The sequence below is a fragment of the Camarhynchus parvulus genome, chromosome 3 (genome assembly GCF_901933205.1).
Source record: "Camarhynchus parvulus chromosome 3, STF_HiC, whole genome shotgun sequence".
Classification (NCBI taxonomy): domain Eukaryota; kingdom Metazoa; phylum Chordata; class Aves; order Passeriformes; family Thraupidae; genus Camarhynchus; species Camarhynchus parvulus.
In genome coordinates, this window is record NC_044573.1 from 8,883,358 (window position 1) to 8,900,406 (window position 17,049).

The 17,049-nt window shown below is 40.7% G+C and overlaps 2 protein-coding genes across 4 annotated transcripts in view; one reads left to right on the plus strand and one right to left on the minus strand.

The window, feature by feature from the left end:
* Positions 1-880: 880 nt before the first annotated feature.
* Positions 881-9,587, minus strand: NDUFAF5 (NADH:ubiquinone oxidoreductase complex assembly factor 5). The gene is made up of 11 exons (XM_030945352.1): positions 9,341-9,587; positions 8,349-8,389; positions 8,119-8,182; positions 7,435-7,482; positions 7,230-7,333; positions 6,741-6,780; positions 4,588-4,785; positions 3,512-3,572; positions 2,228-2,311; positions 1,811-1,893; positions 881-1,688 (listed from the first exon to the last, which is right to left on the minus strand). The coding sequence occupies exons 1-11, from the start codon at positions 9,563-9,565 to the stop codon at positions 1,602-1,604; spliced, it is 1,035 nt and encodes a 344-aa protein (XP_030801212.1). The 5' UTR covers positions 9,566-9,587; the 3' UTR covers positions 881-1,601.
* Positions 9,588-9,632: 45 nt separating this feature from the next.
* ESF1 (ESF1 nucleolar pre-rRNA processing protein homolog) overlaps positions 9,633-17,049 on the plus strand; it is a 30,456-nt gene continuing 23,039 nt past the window's right edge. Inside the window, exons 1-6 of one of the 3 annotated variants that reach the window (XM_030946159.1) lie at positions 9,633-9,704; positions 12,267-12,939; positions 13,678-14,006; positions 14,843-14,956; positions 15,639-15,739; positions 16,843-16,995. In XM_030946159.1, coding sequence (XP_030802019.1) covers positions 12,267-12,939; positions 13,678-14,006; positions 14,843-14,956; positions 15,639-15,739; positions 16,843-16,995 — 1,370 coding nt within the window. In that variant the 5' untranslated portion in view covers positions 9,633-9,704. Of the gene's footprint in view, positions 9,757-12,266; positions 12,940-13,677; positions 14,007-14,842; positions 14,957-15,638; positions 15,740-16,842; positions 16,996-17,049 lie in introns of those variants that run through there. The other 2 variants (XM_030946158.1, XM_030946160.1) reach the window with 2 other exon arrangements.

The window sequence follows — 17,049 nt, forward strand, 5'->3', positions numbered from 1 at the left end:
AATATGAAATCAAAGAACTGGAAATCCTTCCTTTTCACCATAACTTGAGTACTTCAAAGGAGCACAGTAGAAGCACTTCTCCAATTAACATTTACCCAGCACATTCCACCTCCTCATTCCCTTAACACTTCTGAGTCACAACCACCAGCTCAAGTGACTGGAAATTAACCTACTAAAGTAATGATTTATAAAGTTACATTAACTTGGCATATAACTTCACAGAAACCTATATCTGGGAAACCAGAGATTCCTCCAGAAACAAGGGAGTTGTATTTAAGCCAGAGAGGACCTGTAGAGTGATGCAGTATCTTGTACCGAGTCCACTGATGGAGTACTAAAAAAACAGAAGCTTTCACAGAAACAAGCTGTAATTTTAGATTTAGTCTTTAGAGAGCTTTAAAGGTTATCAGACCATTTAGATTCTCTTCCCCTTTTTTCAGCAGAATTACTGTTCTTTTCTAGGAAAAAAAATAAACTCATTTCCCTCAAATAATTAGGGGTTAGTCTTGTAAGCAAAACCAGGACAGAATATTGCTGCCCTCTTCTCATGAGTTGTACCTTCTCTGCCCATTTCTTATTCAAAGTCAAAGGCTGCTCAATAAAATAACCCCCAAATCAGGACCTTGCAGATGGGAAGAGTTCTGCCTACCTGGCCTCTTGGGTTTGTGCTGCACACAAGCTCTGTCAAACTCCACCTGGTGGATAATCTTAAAAAAGCCTAGGAAACCAACTTCAAAAGGCTTTAGCTCCACCAGGATTGATACACCACTCAGATACTAGGATAAAACTTATGGAACTCCATATCTGGTTGTACAGACTTCATCCTTTCTGTTACTCCCCAACTCCATGAGTGCTACAATCAAGCAAATTTTCTGGGCAGGTATTTTTTCTAAAGCTCTCATACTAATGGATCATAGTTGCAATTAGTATCAATTTCTGGTAATGCAGTTATAGACAAGAAAAGTCATAGCTCCATGGCACAGCTAAAGAGAAAATTACTCTTCTTGCTCTTTAGCCTCTAACATAGAAAAATGGAAAGTCATGTGTAAAGGTAATTTTCAACTAACATTTAGATAAAGTATCACTTAATTATTCAAATCTCTTACAGTAACTTTTTACCCATACTTCCCAACTCATAAAAACCATGACAATTTATATCTTTGTATTTGCTGATAGTTTCTCTTATAGGATGTCTCATAAATACACCTTTACTTTTATAATACACTATTATTTATTATCATCTACTATCCTTGAGAAATAATTAAAAAATGCATTCAGGACATGTAAACCATACCTGGAGCAGCCTGTGATACTGAAATGCTGAAAGAGGCATTATGTTTGAAAATAGTAAATTTAATGAAAAGTTTAGAGTTGAATTGCTCTCTCAAAGACTTGAGAGAGCAAACTGCTCAAATATTTATCTAGAAAGAAAAAATTAACACCATTTCACACAGATAATGCTGTGGCACAGTACAAAAAGCTCTATTGTGCATACTTTATTATCATTTCAGGATGTCATCACTAAATAAGCACAAGTGAAGACTGTCTGCAATTAAAACTTCTATAGAAGTTTCAAGACAATTATTATTTCTGAAGAACAACTATTTTTTTCCTCTTTTAAGAAGTCCTTCTATTTTTGCCAGGTCTCCAAATGAAACTGTTGCAGAACCTCGCTGGGCTGGTTTTGCCTAGGGAAAAGAAAAAAAAAACATATAGGGCTAATTGTAAATAAAAATGTTTTGTAAGAAGCTTTTAAAACATCACTTATTTAAATAGTACCTTCAAAGAGAAAATAAGAGCTTCACATTACCTGTGACTCATGGTACTTCCAGCCAATCATGTAGTAGATCTGAAAGGTGGCAGGTACAGAGCCATTGCTGTTTCCATACATTTCTGTTAGGGCAGGAAGGGAGAGAGAGAAGGTACAGGATGTCAGCTCTAGGAAACACTCAGAACATCATATTCGTCATAACGACTCCTGGTGAAAGATTTGGGACAATAAAAATATCTCATACTGGTGCATCAATAAAGTTCAAATCCTGGCATTATAATTAAGGTTAAAAATAGCTTATGATAATGGCATTTTGTTCTGAAGTATTTGGGGTTTTTGGTTTTGCTTTAGGCTTGTTTAGGTTTTGGTTTTTTTTTACAAAAAGGTCATAAAAAAAGACACAGAAAAATGTTCTTAAAGTCATTTTAGAGGAACTCATTACTCTCAAATACTGACCTTGGTATATTGCAGCAGCTGCCAGCATTGTCTCCCTGTGCAGCAGAGGTTTTCTATTCCAAGAGCAATTACTCTCCCCCATACCTAAAAATACGTTTTAGCTTTAAGAAAAAGAAGATATTGCACATGCCATGAGTTAAGTGCCATGCACTAAGGACAGATTCTCACAAAACCAAAGTACAGAATTCTCTGCTATTCACTGTGAGAGAGAACATACTACAGATCATTAGGTGAGTTTCTTAAGTGCAAGAATCCAGAACTTTTAATTCCTATGCTTTGCAATTTACAGTTTGCATTGCTAGGAATCATTTCAAATTATTCCTTCTTCAGCCTGAGTCTTCCAACATTTAGGCTTTTAAGTATAACTGATTTTAAGAATGAGTACAAAGGGTTTCTTCAGATACATGACTGTACTGTTTTAACAGATAACCATTCAAATTACTAGTCCAAGAGATTTAAAATAAAAAATAAAGTAACCACAATTCTAATCTTTTAATCACTTACTGCATCTGAATGTTTCTGCTCAATAAAAGTTGCCTTTCCATTAAGGAATGACTCCATAGAGCAGTGGATCCAGATAAGAAATGCCCTGAGTCGCTGTCAGTAACAACAGAATGCATGCAAATGACTGCTTTACAATCCAGGGCAAACGCAATCAGAATATTAACAAAATCATTACTCAATTGTTGGCTGTTCCTCAGCATATTCCAAATTAAGGATGTATTTACCCTCATTCCAAAGCAGTTTGCTGATTGCCCTGCTAATTAGAAAGGCTCGCAGGAAAAGTCAGTGTGTGGGATATGGGCCTCTGTCTCCCTTTAAGGGCTTTTCTGCTCCTTACACTGAACAGGCTCATGCAGAACATTCACAGCAGACCATGAACTAGCAAATCTTTGACCTGTGCTTCCCAACACAAATCTCCTGACAGCCATAATCTCCTGACTCACTAGATGTGTTTTGACTAGCAGGAAAAAACCCTAATGCTTCCACTGCTGCAATAAGATTTATTTTTATTTTTTTAAGAAAGAAATTCTTTCTGATGAAGATGGTGAAACACTGGCTCAGGTTGCTAAGAGAGGTGGTGGATGACCCACACCTGGAAACATGCAAGATGAGGTCAGATGGAGCTCCAAGTAACCTGATATAGTTCAAGATGTCCCTGTAAAGGTTCTTTCCAACCCACACTAGTCTATGATGTGGAGTTAAGAAACGCACAGGAAAACAGTTCTGTGTCTGGTCCACTGATACAGAAAACATTTATGTTTCCACAAAGAATATACTTGCCTTGTAAGTCTTCCATAACCTCAAATAACCCTGGGTAGTTCACTTGGATTTCATCAGTATCCTAGAAGAATTAAGAAGTTCCATTTTAGAGCACATCAAACTAAACCAACAGCATTATTTCAACCCTGCTGTACTCCCAAACTATTCTCTTCCCATTATTGTATTTGCAGGGTTCCCAGACAAAGGAAGGAATGATGTATCTGACTTTATGTTTTCAGAAGGCTAATTTATTATTTTATGATACTATATCATATTTAAGAATATTAAACTAAACTATATTAAAGAATACAGAAAGGATACTTATAGAAGGCTAAAAAGATACTAAAGAAAACTTGTGACTCTTTCCAGAGCCCCAACTCAGCTTGACCCTGATTGGTCAATGCATCAAAACAATTCACATGAAACCAATGAAACAACCACCTGTTGGTAAACAATGTCCAAAGCAGCAAAATACAGGAGAAGCAAATCAGGTAATTATTGCTTTCCTTTTTCTTTGAGGCTTCTCAGCTTCCCAGGAGAAGAATCCTGGGCAAAGGGATTTTTCTAGAAAATATGACTGTAACAGCCCATGGCAGGAGGGTAGGAACTAGATGATTTCTAAGGTCCCTTCTAACCCAAACCATTATACAATTCTATTCATCTGCCTCTTCTGCTCAAATCATGTAGTTCTAGGAAGTATGTACTATTTTAACATTTCTAAAAAGTTTTGCTTAGTAGCTCAAATGCAATCAAATTTTAATTTAAATACCATTATTTTCTTCCTGGTTTTAGAAGAAAGAGCAAGTGTCTATAATTTTTTCATGCAGGTCTAATATTCTCTGACATTTCTTCAAGAAAACCATCCAAATTCTACTGGGCCATGAGCCAAAGATACACTTCAGTGTACACTACAGTTGGTTCCATTAATTACCACATAGCCAAAACCAGTGGCAGTCCAGGCTATTTCTGCAGTCTGTTCAGTGAGGTGCAGAAGGGAGCAGTTTGTCATTACAACATTAGCAAACAGTGATTTTCATATTCCAGCAGCTCTGATGTTCTGGATTGTTCTCCCTGATGGCTCTCTTACTTATAATTACCACAGTGAGGGTGTTAAAGCCAGCCCTGGAGAGGAGATGTCCCAGATCGGCGACGGCGGTGAAGGGCGACACGTGAGGAGAGAAGCCCCCTTCCCTCTCCAGCTCAGCCAGCTGCAGGGAGCAGCGCAGCTCGTACAGGGTGTCCCCCCCAAACATGGCTCCAATGAACACTCCATCGGGCTTCAGCACCTGGTGGATCTACAACACACAAACACACAGGGCATGGCTGTGGGATCACATTCTCTGAGCCTGGGAGAAGCAAAGAATGATCAAAACAATTCTTATCTCATTTACTGTGCCTGCGTTGTTCACAAGCGGAATGCATTGTGGAAGATTGTTTACTTGAAGGGAATTGGTAATTGGAATCTGGTGTGTTTTGATTCATTGACCAATGGAATCCATTTTTTGTGTGTGTGTCTGTGTGTGTGTCGGGACTGTTGGCTGACAGTCACGAGATTCACATTCTCTGAACTTGGGAGAAGCAGTTAGAGAAGCAAAGAATGGTCAAAACAATTCCTATCTCATTTATTGCTCCTGCATTGTTCACAAGTGGAATGCATTGTGGAAGATTGTTTACCTGAAGGGAATTGGGAATTGGATTCTGGTGTGAGTGCTTTGATTCACTGATCAATTGAATCCAGGTGTGTGTGTTGGGACTGTCAGCTGACAGTGACAAGAGGTTGTGCAGTTGAGTGTTTGGCAGATTCAGTTTAGATGTAATATATTCAGATATAATATATAATAGATTCAATTTGAATGTAATATAATGTAATACAGTATAGAATAATATAGTAAAATAAAATAATTAATTAGCCTTCTGATAAGATGGAGTCCTCCTCATCATTTCTCCCTGCCAAGGAGGTCGCCTTGTTTCCTATATGTAACTAAATGGTTCTTAGCCTTTTTATATTAAAGAACTCAAAAGCAATCATTGTAAGAGTTGTGACAGACTTTTAATATTGACTGTATTCTACAGGGCAAGCTGTGACACAGCTTCTGGTCACACTGCAAACAAATACTCTGGCTAAAGAGAGACTATTTTCTATTTTTAAGAGGAAATCCTCAGAAATTACACTTACAGTCAGGAAACATGGAACAAACCATGGAAATTGAGGGTAAAACTATTTTCAGCACAATACTCCTAAAACAATATTCTAAATTCATTTACTTCTAAATGGAGGGTAGATTAAGGTAAGTATGCTGTTTACTTTTACTTTCTGAGAGCAGCAAAAGCACCTTTTAATGGCTTAATTTAACTTTAGTTTCTAATACTGATCTCTGCACTTCTGAGACAATTGAGTAATGCCATTTTTATTATGCCTATGATTACTTATTATTAACTTGCCAAAACAGCAATATCATGATTCAAACACCAAGGCTGACAAGCTGCTTTCTGGCCCTTAAGTTCTAGCCCTTTCCTAGTGAGGAATAAATTCATGTTTTCTCGTTTCTTTAAGAGTTGGAAATGATTTCTGGTTTAGACATTCAGAAGAGCCTCATTATATAACCAGGCTAACAAGACAGCAAGCATTTCCCGTGCCTTTGCAAAAAAATATTTTCAATAGTTTTTTAATGAAGTATTAATCAAGCTACCTTTTCTGTGCTAGTAAAAAAGCCTTTAATTGACAGGTAAGAAAATGAGCCAGTTAAAGGCAGTTTCCATTAGTTACAGACAACACAGGAGATCATGAAAGCTGGCCAAGAAGCCCAGTTCCCTTGCTATTATGTGAGACAGTGTCAGTTATATTTACTGTGGGAGAAAGTATTTGACCCTCCACAGAATACCTAAATTCCAGTGCAAACTGTGTATTTCTTTCAAAGTTTTTTTTTTATAAGTACTGAATGCATTTCAAATTATTTTTATTATTTCAGGATCAGTAGGGTAGGCCTACCACCAGGTGACAGGACAACACTGCAATGACTGATCAATTTGAAATAAATTAAAAAACAGCAAACTGGTTAACATGTTTGATTTGATTAAAGTTTACACCTGCAGGAAAGAGCTGAAGTAATCCAAAATAACCAAAATTGTTAGTGAAAAAAAATATTTTTCTGTCTTAAAAAAGTATCTGCTTTATTCCAATACCAAAAAATCTTGGTCAATGCAAGTAGTGGCAAGTGTTAACTTAGAGTATTAAAAAACAATTTCTTACCTCTTTGAAAGCTTTAGGAAGGTCATTCACCCAGTGCAAACTGAAATAACAGAAGTGTACATTTTACAATTTCAGATTAAATCAAAATTAGGCAGTAACTAATTAGCCAAGTAAGTTTCAGGAGCCAAAGCCACAAACTGATTTCTGAAGGTGCAACCATGCTGAAACACCTGCTTGAAACTGATACCAAACAAGAACAGAAGTTTACCCACACAGCACTTCTTTTTGGTGAGAAAACACAAATCCTGGAGACTAGTTTGTCAAAATGCAGGAAAGACAGAAGCTTCAAGTCTTTTGGAGGAAATTAAACAAACAAAACAGGAATAATCACCAGGACAGCAGTTTTTCCTAAAGCATGCTCATATTAACTACGCAAGTACTTTTCCTATTGCTTTTTAATGGACTAGTAATCTTTGTTGGATTTATTTTCTTAAAGCTACTCTGAAAAGAACATTATTAACAACTTAAACAAAATAAATGAACACATACCTTAAGCTGCTGACAACAAGATCAAACGTATCTTCTTTGAAAGGAAGGAATTCCTCATCAGCTACAACCCTGACCGTTGGGATTTCAGATTCTATAGCATTTTTCTAATGTTGGGTTGGAAGAAAAACATCCCATCAAAACCTCACTCCTTTTGCTTCCCTGTACTACAGAATTGAAGCACTTTAGCATTCAAAAAGCTACTTACTAAAGCATTCTCTGCGATATCAACTTGAATAAGTTTTTCAACTGTTTCCTGAAATGAAATTTGAAAGTCTATGAAATATGTGAATTATTTTGTAAATGGACATAAGTCATTTTTTGGCACACTTATTTATAATAAATTAGAAAGAATCTTTTCCGCTCTTGATAGAAGCTTTATATAAAGCACAAAGCCCTTTTCCCCACCCAATGTGGCACCTGTTCCCAGGGAGAACAGCTGAGGCAGAAGTGGTTACAGAAATCACATTCTGTAATTTTAGGCATAAGTTTAGTTAAACATAAACCATGGATTGAGGAAGCACCTTTACTTACAGAGTGGTTCATGAATGGTAAACTGTTAATGGCTTCAAAGCCTCCACAATGACACTTCTCTTCAGCAACTAACTGTGGCCAATAGTCACCAAAAAAACAGGCATATTCCTACCCAAAAGTTCACTGTATCATAACAGATAACTTCCCTTGCACGTTTGTCCAGCTTTCAGCACCAATAAATGAAGAACAACATGCACAACACACAGCTTTGAGCTATAACTAGAGGTATAGGGCTAGGGGGGGAAATTTATTTCATTAAGACTCAGATGATTGTTTTAAGTTGTGACAGAGCCCTGTTTGAAAGGGAAGCACACATATGAACTTCCTTTAAACACTTATAAGTATGAAGAGACAGTACCTTGGTTAAGTGCTGAGCTATGTAACCCCTTCCAGAGCCAACATCCAAAGCCAGAGGAAACGTTCTAAAGGATAAGATCAGCAATGCAGAACATAACCAAGTCTTGAAATATCCTTAATTTTAGACTGTATTAAGTTTCACCTGCTAATCTCTAAAGGCCTTATTGAACTCAGCCCAGGGGTCCCGTCCCCTGGGGATGAGGGGAGGGCTCGGGACGAGGCGGGGCTCACCTGGTGATGTCAAACACCCGGTCCGCGATCCTGCCGCCGACCTGGGGGGAGAGCCGGCAGTCAGAACCACAGGATCAATGAGGCTGGAAAAGACCTCTGAGATCATAAAGTACAACCAATTAGTAACCACCGCCTTGTCAACTGTGAGAAATGGTTACTCGCTTTTCATAATTTAGAAGGGTTCATTAAACCTTATAAAAAATACAACACAAAACTGAATAGAGAAAAAAGTTACGGCGCCGGGAGCAAGAGATTTTCCCTCCCATGTGCTCACCTATACAATGGGGGTTTCGCCTTTTAACTCTTTAACCCCTCCCAAAGTTCTGCCCATCAACCCCTTCTTCGCTGGAGAAAGAGGTGGAGATCTTTTCCTCAGATCCTTATTGGAGCTCAGATGTCGCCATAGGGACAAGCCAGCCCTTCCCGATGTCTCAACCCCGCTGTCTCTTGAAAACCGCGCGAGGGGTTAAAACGTAACTATAAACCTATAAAACTTTTCTTAACCTATATACAAGATATTTTTCTGTAAATTGTGAGAGTCAATCATCGCGTTACTCATCTATCACATCTACTAAACCACGGCACCGAGTGCCACATCCAGCCTTTCCTTAAAAACCTCCAGGGACGGTGACTCCACCACGTCCCTGGGCAGCCCATTCCAATGTCTGATCACTTTTTTCTGTGAAGAAATTCCTTATGTCCAACCGAAACTCCCCCTGCAAAGCTTGAGACGATGCCTTCTTATCCTGTCGCTGGCTGCCTAGGAAAAGAGACCGACCTCCACCGGGCTACAAGCTCCACCCAGGGAGTTATAGAGAGTGAGAAGGCGACCCCTGAGCCTTCTTTTCTCCAGGCTGAACACCCCAGCTCCCTCAGAGGCCTGTGCTCCAGCCCTGCTGCCCTCCTCTGGCCCCGCTCCAGCCTCTCAATATCGTCCCTGAGCTGAGGGCCCAGACCCGGCAACAGCACTCGGGGTGACCCCGGCCCCGCACCTCCTCCCGCAGGTAATCGCACTTGGCGGGCTCGGCCTGCAGCGCCGCCCAGTTCTTCTGCTTCCGCTTCAGCCGCCGGTCGAACGGGTTCAGCGCGCCCGGCGAGGCTCCGGCAAGAGGAGGAGGAGGAGGCGAAGAAGCGGCGTTGGCGGCGGCCCTTGCCGGCAGCGCCCAGAGCGAGCGCCACCATCGCGCCCTCAGCGCCGGCCGCGCCAGGCCCCTCATCGGCCCGGCCTCCGCGCCCCTCCGCGCCTGCGCTCGGGGGGCCGTGTCCCGGCGCGGCCGCCGTAGCGCCGCCGGAAGGGGCCGTGCGGTGAGGGCGGCGTGCGGGCAGCGCCGTGAGGGAGCGGCGGCGCTGGGCACGGTGGGTGTGAGCGGAGCGGCCTCGGGGCTCCTCCCTGCGGGCGCCGGGCACGGTGGGTGTGAGCGGAGCGGCCTCGGGGTTCCTCTCTGCGGTCGGGTGTGGGGGCTGAAGGCGTCCTGGCGCACCGGGTGCTGCTGCTGGGGTGTAGCTGCGGTGCGCGCTGGGTTAATCTCGTGGAAGGTCTGGTGAAGAGTCACGGTGGGGGGGATGTGTCTGCAACCCAGGTGTATCGTAGGATCATAGAATGGCCTGTATTGAAAAGTATCTTAAACATAGTTCGAAACCCCCTCCCATGGCTAGGGGCACCTTCCACCAGGCCGGGTTGCTCAAAGCCCCGTCCAGCCTGGCCTTGAACACTTCCAGGGATGAGGCATCCACAACTTCTCTGGGCAGCCTGTGCCAGTGCCTCACCACTCTCACAGGGAAGAATTTTTTCTTCCTATCGAATCTAAACCTACTTTCTGTTAGGTTGAAGCCATTCCCCTTTGTCCTGTTACTCCAGGCCTTTGTAAATAGTCTTTCTCCATCTTTCTTGTAGTGTAGGCTCCCTTCAGATGGAAGGCCACAGTTAGGTGTCCTGAAGCCTTCTCTTCTCCAGGCTGAACTATTTAAATTGTCTCAGTCTTTTCTCAGAGGAGAGGAACTCCTGTTATCTTGGTGGTCCCTGGACTTGCTCCAACACCTCCATGTCCTTCCTGTGTTGGGACCCCAGATCTGGACACAGCACTTTAGGTGGGCTCTCACCTGAGCTGAGCAGAGGGGCAGAATTCCCTTCCTCACCTGCTGTCCCTGGAGCTTTGGACACAGCCCAGGGCACAGGGGGTTTCTGAGCTCCCACTGCAGCTGGCAAAGCAAAGATTTGTGCCTGAGACTGTGGTAGGTACAGGATTGTTTGTGACTTGTTTAAATCTGCTGCTGCATCAAAGCCAACGGGCTGCTAGGTTCCATCAACCAGAGATAAAGAAGTCATTGTGCCACATGGTGCTTGTCAGGTCACATCTGTGTTCAGTTTCGGTTCCTGCTGTACAGAAAAGATGTGGACAGGCTGGAGAGGGTCCAGAGAAATGCCATGAGAATAGCCAAAGGTAAGGGAAGCTGCCGTGTGAGGAAAGGCAGAGAGAGCTGGGTTTGTTCCACCTTGAGGAAAGAAGGCTCAGGGCGACCTCATCCTCACGTTACAGAGTTTAAAAGGTGGTTACACAGAAGCTGGAGACTGTGTTTTCACAAGAAGCCACAAGCAAAAAACAAGGGGTAATAGGTACAAGTTATTCCTAGAGAGATTCCATTTAGATACAAGAGGAAAATTTTCCTCAATGAGAATATTCAACCACTGGAAAAGTCTCCCCAGGGAAGTGGTGGGTTCCTGTGGAAACTCAGGGCACTGGGAATATTTCTCTGTCTGCTCGGGGTTCCCTGACCCCCAGGGGAGCACTGACTGTGACCCTCATTCATGGAGAAAACTTCCTAAACTCCAGAATAGACTAGAATCCACTAAGGTGTGAAGTAGATTGTAGAGAGTAGTGTAGGTGTATCACTTGGTGAGAAATTTAAGTTTTGGGATTTTTAGTATGTTGTGGATGGCAGCAAGATGGAGGGCACAGGGTGTCATCCTGGGTTTCTTCTTCATGCTTCTTCTTCCTTCTTCTCCATGGGTTTGGGTGGCATTTTGTAATTGAATGTATAAGTCCACATTGCAGCTCTTTGGGATCAGTTATTGGGTTAAAGGGAAAATAATCCAGGTGTCAGTTCTTAATTGGATAGTTTAGTCTTAAAAGGCCTTGTAACAAGAGATTGTTGGCCATTTTGTGCCTTGCTAATGAACTCATGGTTGTGAGACTGTTTTACTGATAAGAAATAATAAATACCTGAGTCAGAACATGAACTACCATCTCAAGTGCCTTCAATTCAGACACAGAGAAACCCACAGATTCCCACTTACAAGATTTGGCAGGACAGGGTGCTGGGCCATCTTGTACATTCAATGCTTTTGCCAGGAAATGTTGGGCCAGGGAATCCTTGAGGTCCCTTCCAAGCAGGTGGCATGTTGCCGTGTTGTGAAGGGTTTTTAGGACGAGGTGAGAGATGAGAATTTGACTTTAAGTTTTCAGAAGGCTGATTTATTATTTTATGATATTATATTAAAAGAAAATTATATATTAAATCTATACTAAAGAAGGAGATAGGAGACATCAGAAGTCTAGATGAGAATGATAATAAAAACCCGTGACAGATTAAAGTCTCGACATAGCTGGACTGGGATTGGTCATTCAGTAAAAACAATTCACATGGAACTAATCAAAGATGCACTTGTTGGTAAGCAACTTCTAAACCACATTCTAAGCAATCAGATAATTATGGTTTACATTTTTTTTTTCTGAGGCTTTTCAGGAGAAAAATCCTGGTGAAGGGATTTTTCAGAAAATATCATGGTGACAGTGGCATGTGATGCTATGAAATTGCCATATGTGCTTTTGGAACGAACTTCTTAGGTATAGGTTAGAAATCCAACTCTGTTAAGGTTTTTTTTTAATCAGGAATGTTTGGGTTTTTTCCATATTGTAGATGTCCAAGTCTTCAAAAATGGCATCGAAAATGGAGGAAATCCTGAGCGATGGCCGGTTCAGCTGCGTTGCAAGGGATCCCAGGTTTTGGGAGATGCCCGAAAAGGAACGTAAAGTCAAGATTGACAAGCGATTCCGAGCCATGTTCCATGACAAGAAGTTCAAGCTGAGGTACACAGTGGATAAAAGAGGTCGCCCTGTTAACTACAGCTCTGCAGAGAACCTCAGGAAGTTTTATGCCTTGTCAGAATCTGACTCTGACCTTTCAGAAAGTGATAGTAAAGAACTCAAGGTAAAGAAAAAAAAGAAAAAGAAAGGTAAAGGAGAAGGAGATTCTGCAAAGGCCCCTGCTGGTGGCCTCCCAAAGGAGGAGAGCAAGAAAACTCAAAATGGGATGGACCAAACATGTGAAGCAGTGACTAAACTAAATGACCTTAAAAAAGAAGGACAAAAAAGTAAATCCAAGTTCAGCTTGAAAGAGGACTCGCAGAAACCTGCGGTGGAAGGTGATCGCTCTCGGGGAAACAAGGGCCTTCTACCCAAAGGGGAAAACAAGCAAGAAGGAAGACCTATTGCAATTCAAAACAAGGAAAAGTCTTCAGAAGGAAGTGCCACTAAGTCAGTCAAAACTCCCAGGAGGGAACACTCCCTAGGAGGGAAAATAAAAGAATCAGGTTAGTTGTTCAAATAACGAGGAGAATTCAGCTGTGCTCATTTGGATGTTGATGCTTTTGTTTTGTCCATGGAAGAGAGTTTGCAAGCTTAGTTATAAAATAGCTGGCTGACTCAGATTCAGTGCTGCTGAAGGATTGGAGTTGGTCAGCTCTGTATGAAATCAATTCTGATTATTCAGTAAGATTGTGAACATCCCAGTCCTTTTAATTGTTGGAGCTGAAATGGTTGGTTAGTTAGGAAAGTAAAGTTTGTAACAGCATATACACTGCTGTGTTTATCAAACTAAAAAGCAGATATATGAACTGATACCATGAAGTCACATCACAGCTTGTGGACTGAAATTGTAAACATGGCAGCACTGAGTCATTAATATTAGGGGGGATTAGAAAGAACAGGCTTTAGAAGAAAAACTATTTATATTGCTTGTGCGTGTGTATAGTCTCCATTATTAAATAGATTTCTACATGTTGGTTCTGTAATATAAATAAAATAGCAGAATATTTAATTACAGTTGTGATTGATAGTACAATTCTGGGCCTAAAGAGTAATTAAATTAGATTAGACCAGACAAACAAAAGAGGAAATGCTGATGTTTTCTGTTACTTGCTCCTGCATCGTTACACCTTTCAGGAGTCCTCTAAATAGGTATGAAAAAGCCCTGAAGTTTTCCTATTTATAAAGGGTCATGTGTAATTGTAACATAAAAATGTATCTAATGTTTATCTTTCTGTGCTCAGATATCTGTGACCAAAGTGTAAAATGTAAAAGCCAGTTAGAGGAAGAAGCCTCTTCAAGTGAAGATGCAGAATTGGAAGAAGAGGAATCAGAAGATGCTGGAGAAACAGGTGAGGAAGAGGAGCCAGAAGATGATGGGGAAATGGGTGAAGATGACAGTGATTCAGAAGATGATGAAGAAAGTGACGGTGGGCCTGATCTAGCCAGAGGCATAGGGAACATTGACACGAGCTCAGAGGATGATGAGGATTTAAATGAGCTCTTTCCAAAGGAGCCAGAGATCGAGCACTCGTGGCGTGAGCTGGATAAAGATGCCCCTCGTGGAGATGAGGTATGTGGAAAGCAACTTTTCAGAGTTGCTTTTTACATGCTTTGCATGTAAAAAGCATACTTGGAGGTGTGTAGCATGTGATAATTGCTCCATGACAAACTCAGAAATGTTATGAGTTCATTATAGACCATCAGCTATGGAACAGTTTGCGGAAGTATTTTTCATGAAGGTTTTTCAGCCTTCTAGTGACAGAATGGAAGTGGTAATGAAATTGTCTGACAATGAGAGACTTGCAGTTTTCACTGGTATCTCCTCTTCCCCTAACCACACTTACCTATACCCATGAATAAGCTGTCTACAGGTGAAAGGACAGACAAAACGGAGCCTTTCAGTAATTGCAGAATTTAAATAGTACTGCTTTTGTTCATTACTGATTTTTTTCACTTTTCAAAAATTTACTTATTTAACTCACACTTTAAGAAATTAAGGCATCCTGAGACAGTGAAATAGGACTTTACAACTAGCACAGTCAGTGTGTAAAGAAATCACAGCACTCTAGTGCTGTCACAATAGTGGTAGTGGTTGCTCCTGTGACTAACAGTGTTTGATGTTAACAAAATCCTAAGTGATGATGTTGTCACTGCAGTTCTAAATCTGTGATTGGTGCAGTCCGTTCTGTGGTGATTCACTATTTATGTCATTTTTATGTGCTGTGGTTATTGATGCTTCTCATCTTTGCTACTTTAAGTGATAAAAAGTCACAACAACAATGCTGCTTTTATTTTTTTCAGCAAACTTTATTGCTGACTTTGATTTTTACCACGGGGTTCTGGTAGAGAATTGTGTATTCCCCACAACAGTCAACAATTAAACCTATGAATTTTATGTTCTTTCAGATTACAAGCAGATTGGCCGTATGTAATATGGATTGGGATAGGTTGAAGGCTAAGGATTTGTTGGCTCTATTTAATTCTTTCACACCCAAAGGAGGAACAGTGTTTTCTGTTAAGGTAAGAACTGGTTTCTAAAAGGAGTACTGACTTTTACTGTTAAAAAAAAAATAACCTACAAAATAAGAAGCAAGACAGTGCTGTGGAGAACCGAAAGAAATATTAATGTGTTTAAAGAGAAATTATGTTGCAATTTAACTTGCTGTACCAGGCATGTATTTGGCAGAATTAGAGGACAAAGCCATTGACTTCTTGTGCTTATGAAGTTGGCCCTCAGTGCTGGTTTTCTCTAGTGGGAGGAGACTACATTTCCTTGATTAGTTTAATATTCAGTGCTCTGTATGGCAGATAACCCAACTTTAGACCCAGCCTTAGACCTTACTAATAAGTTGGTTGTATTCTGGCCAGTTAAGTTATGTTTTTCCATTATTAGTGTCTGCTTCAGCTCTCTGAGAAATTTTAATCTGATACCTCTTTCTGAAAAGGGCCATAATGTACAATGAACAAAGTCAAGGTTCCTGTTGTTCTTCATCTGCCTCAAAATTCCTAGCAGGCAGTTTGGTTATTCTATTGCCTTTTCCATAAGTTAAAATTAGGAAGCTATTAAAGTTTATGGAATTGATCCCTTTACTGACCCTAAATAAAAACTGTGAAATGTAAAAGCCTGGAGAGATATTTTTTTCTTAGCTAGTGTACATTACACCACAGTTAAAAATTTAGTTTTGTGTTGTTGTATTTGTAGATTTATCCTTCAGAGTTTGGAAAAGAGAGATTGAAAGAGGAAGAACAAAAAGGACCTGTGGAACTGTTTGATCTTCCAGAGAATACCACAGAGGATGATGGGTATTAATTTTAATTTTTGTCTTCAAATGAGAAATATAATATGTTTAATTCTTAGTGGAAATCCCAATCAACTCCTGTTTCCAGGAGTTCATATGTAGTGGTATCCTGTGGACACCTTATTTTGTAGTTTTTTCCAAAGGTTGTTTTACAACAAGCACTGGTGCATTCTCAGTGCATTTAATAAATGCATCATGATGAAACTTGAGAAGATTAACTTTTTGATGTGAGTTCAAAATTTTCTGATGTTGCTCATTGGAATAATCAATGGAACAAATACATGGGTAGCTTAAAAACCAGCATTTCTCCTCCACAAATTGCCATTTGTGCAGTAAACTCCCTTTAGTGCTCACTGCCAAAATTCTTACCTGTAAATCTACAGGAACCTTAGTCTAAGAATTCCCAGACTGAGACTTCCTTTGTGCCACCAGCAGCAGCCCTGGTCTCCTAGGCTGAGTTCCTCAGTCCTGCCATTGTCCTGGCTTCTTCAGGCATGTCTTTTTTGCCTTTTTCTAGCTTTTGTTCAAGATTTTGCTTTAATATTTTTCCAGAATTTCCAGATGTTTGGCAGCCTGACGGGGGCCATATTTGTATAATGCATCCTGCTGGACTGCCCTGTTTTTAGAAAATCTAGATGCTTCTAAAATAAGGGCAGATCCCTTTGAAGACATTCTCTGGTGCATCAGGAGAGTGTAAGGTGGATGTTCTGAGGTCACCTGCATTGTGTTCATCAAGGTGCATCCTGAAGTGTTGGATTTACTGCTCAGTGGGCTTGAGAGCATCTGGAATCCAACACACAGAAATCCAGGTATCCCAGAGGTACCTCAGTGATACCTGTGCCCTTTGCATTCACTGAACCTCATCCCTGTGACCTTTCAGTGGAGTCATGTACAAATTTCACACTTAATAAAACTGTCTGAAATAGTCTTTTTTACTTGAAGAAAACTCAATACTGGTGGAACTTTGTGCTGTTTAACATTTAATCTTACAAGATTAGGAGAGTGGTTGATTGGTGAATGTTTTTAGTGAGTTGAATTAAAAGATATTATTGAATAAAAAGCTGTTAGAGCCAGCTCACCTGACTGGTCTTTTCTCCACTTTTGCAGGATTTATAGGGAAAAGCTGCGGGAGTACCAGTTCAAGCGACTGAAATACTTCTATGCAGTTGTGGAATGTGATTCTCCTGAAACAGCCAATAAAATTTATGAGGAGTGTGATGGACTGGAATTTGAAAGTAGCTGTTCTTTCATAGACCTGAGGTAACTCCACTGGTGATATTTTTGCACGTTGGGCCAAGGAGGGTGAATTACAGG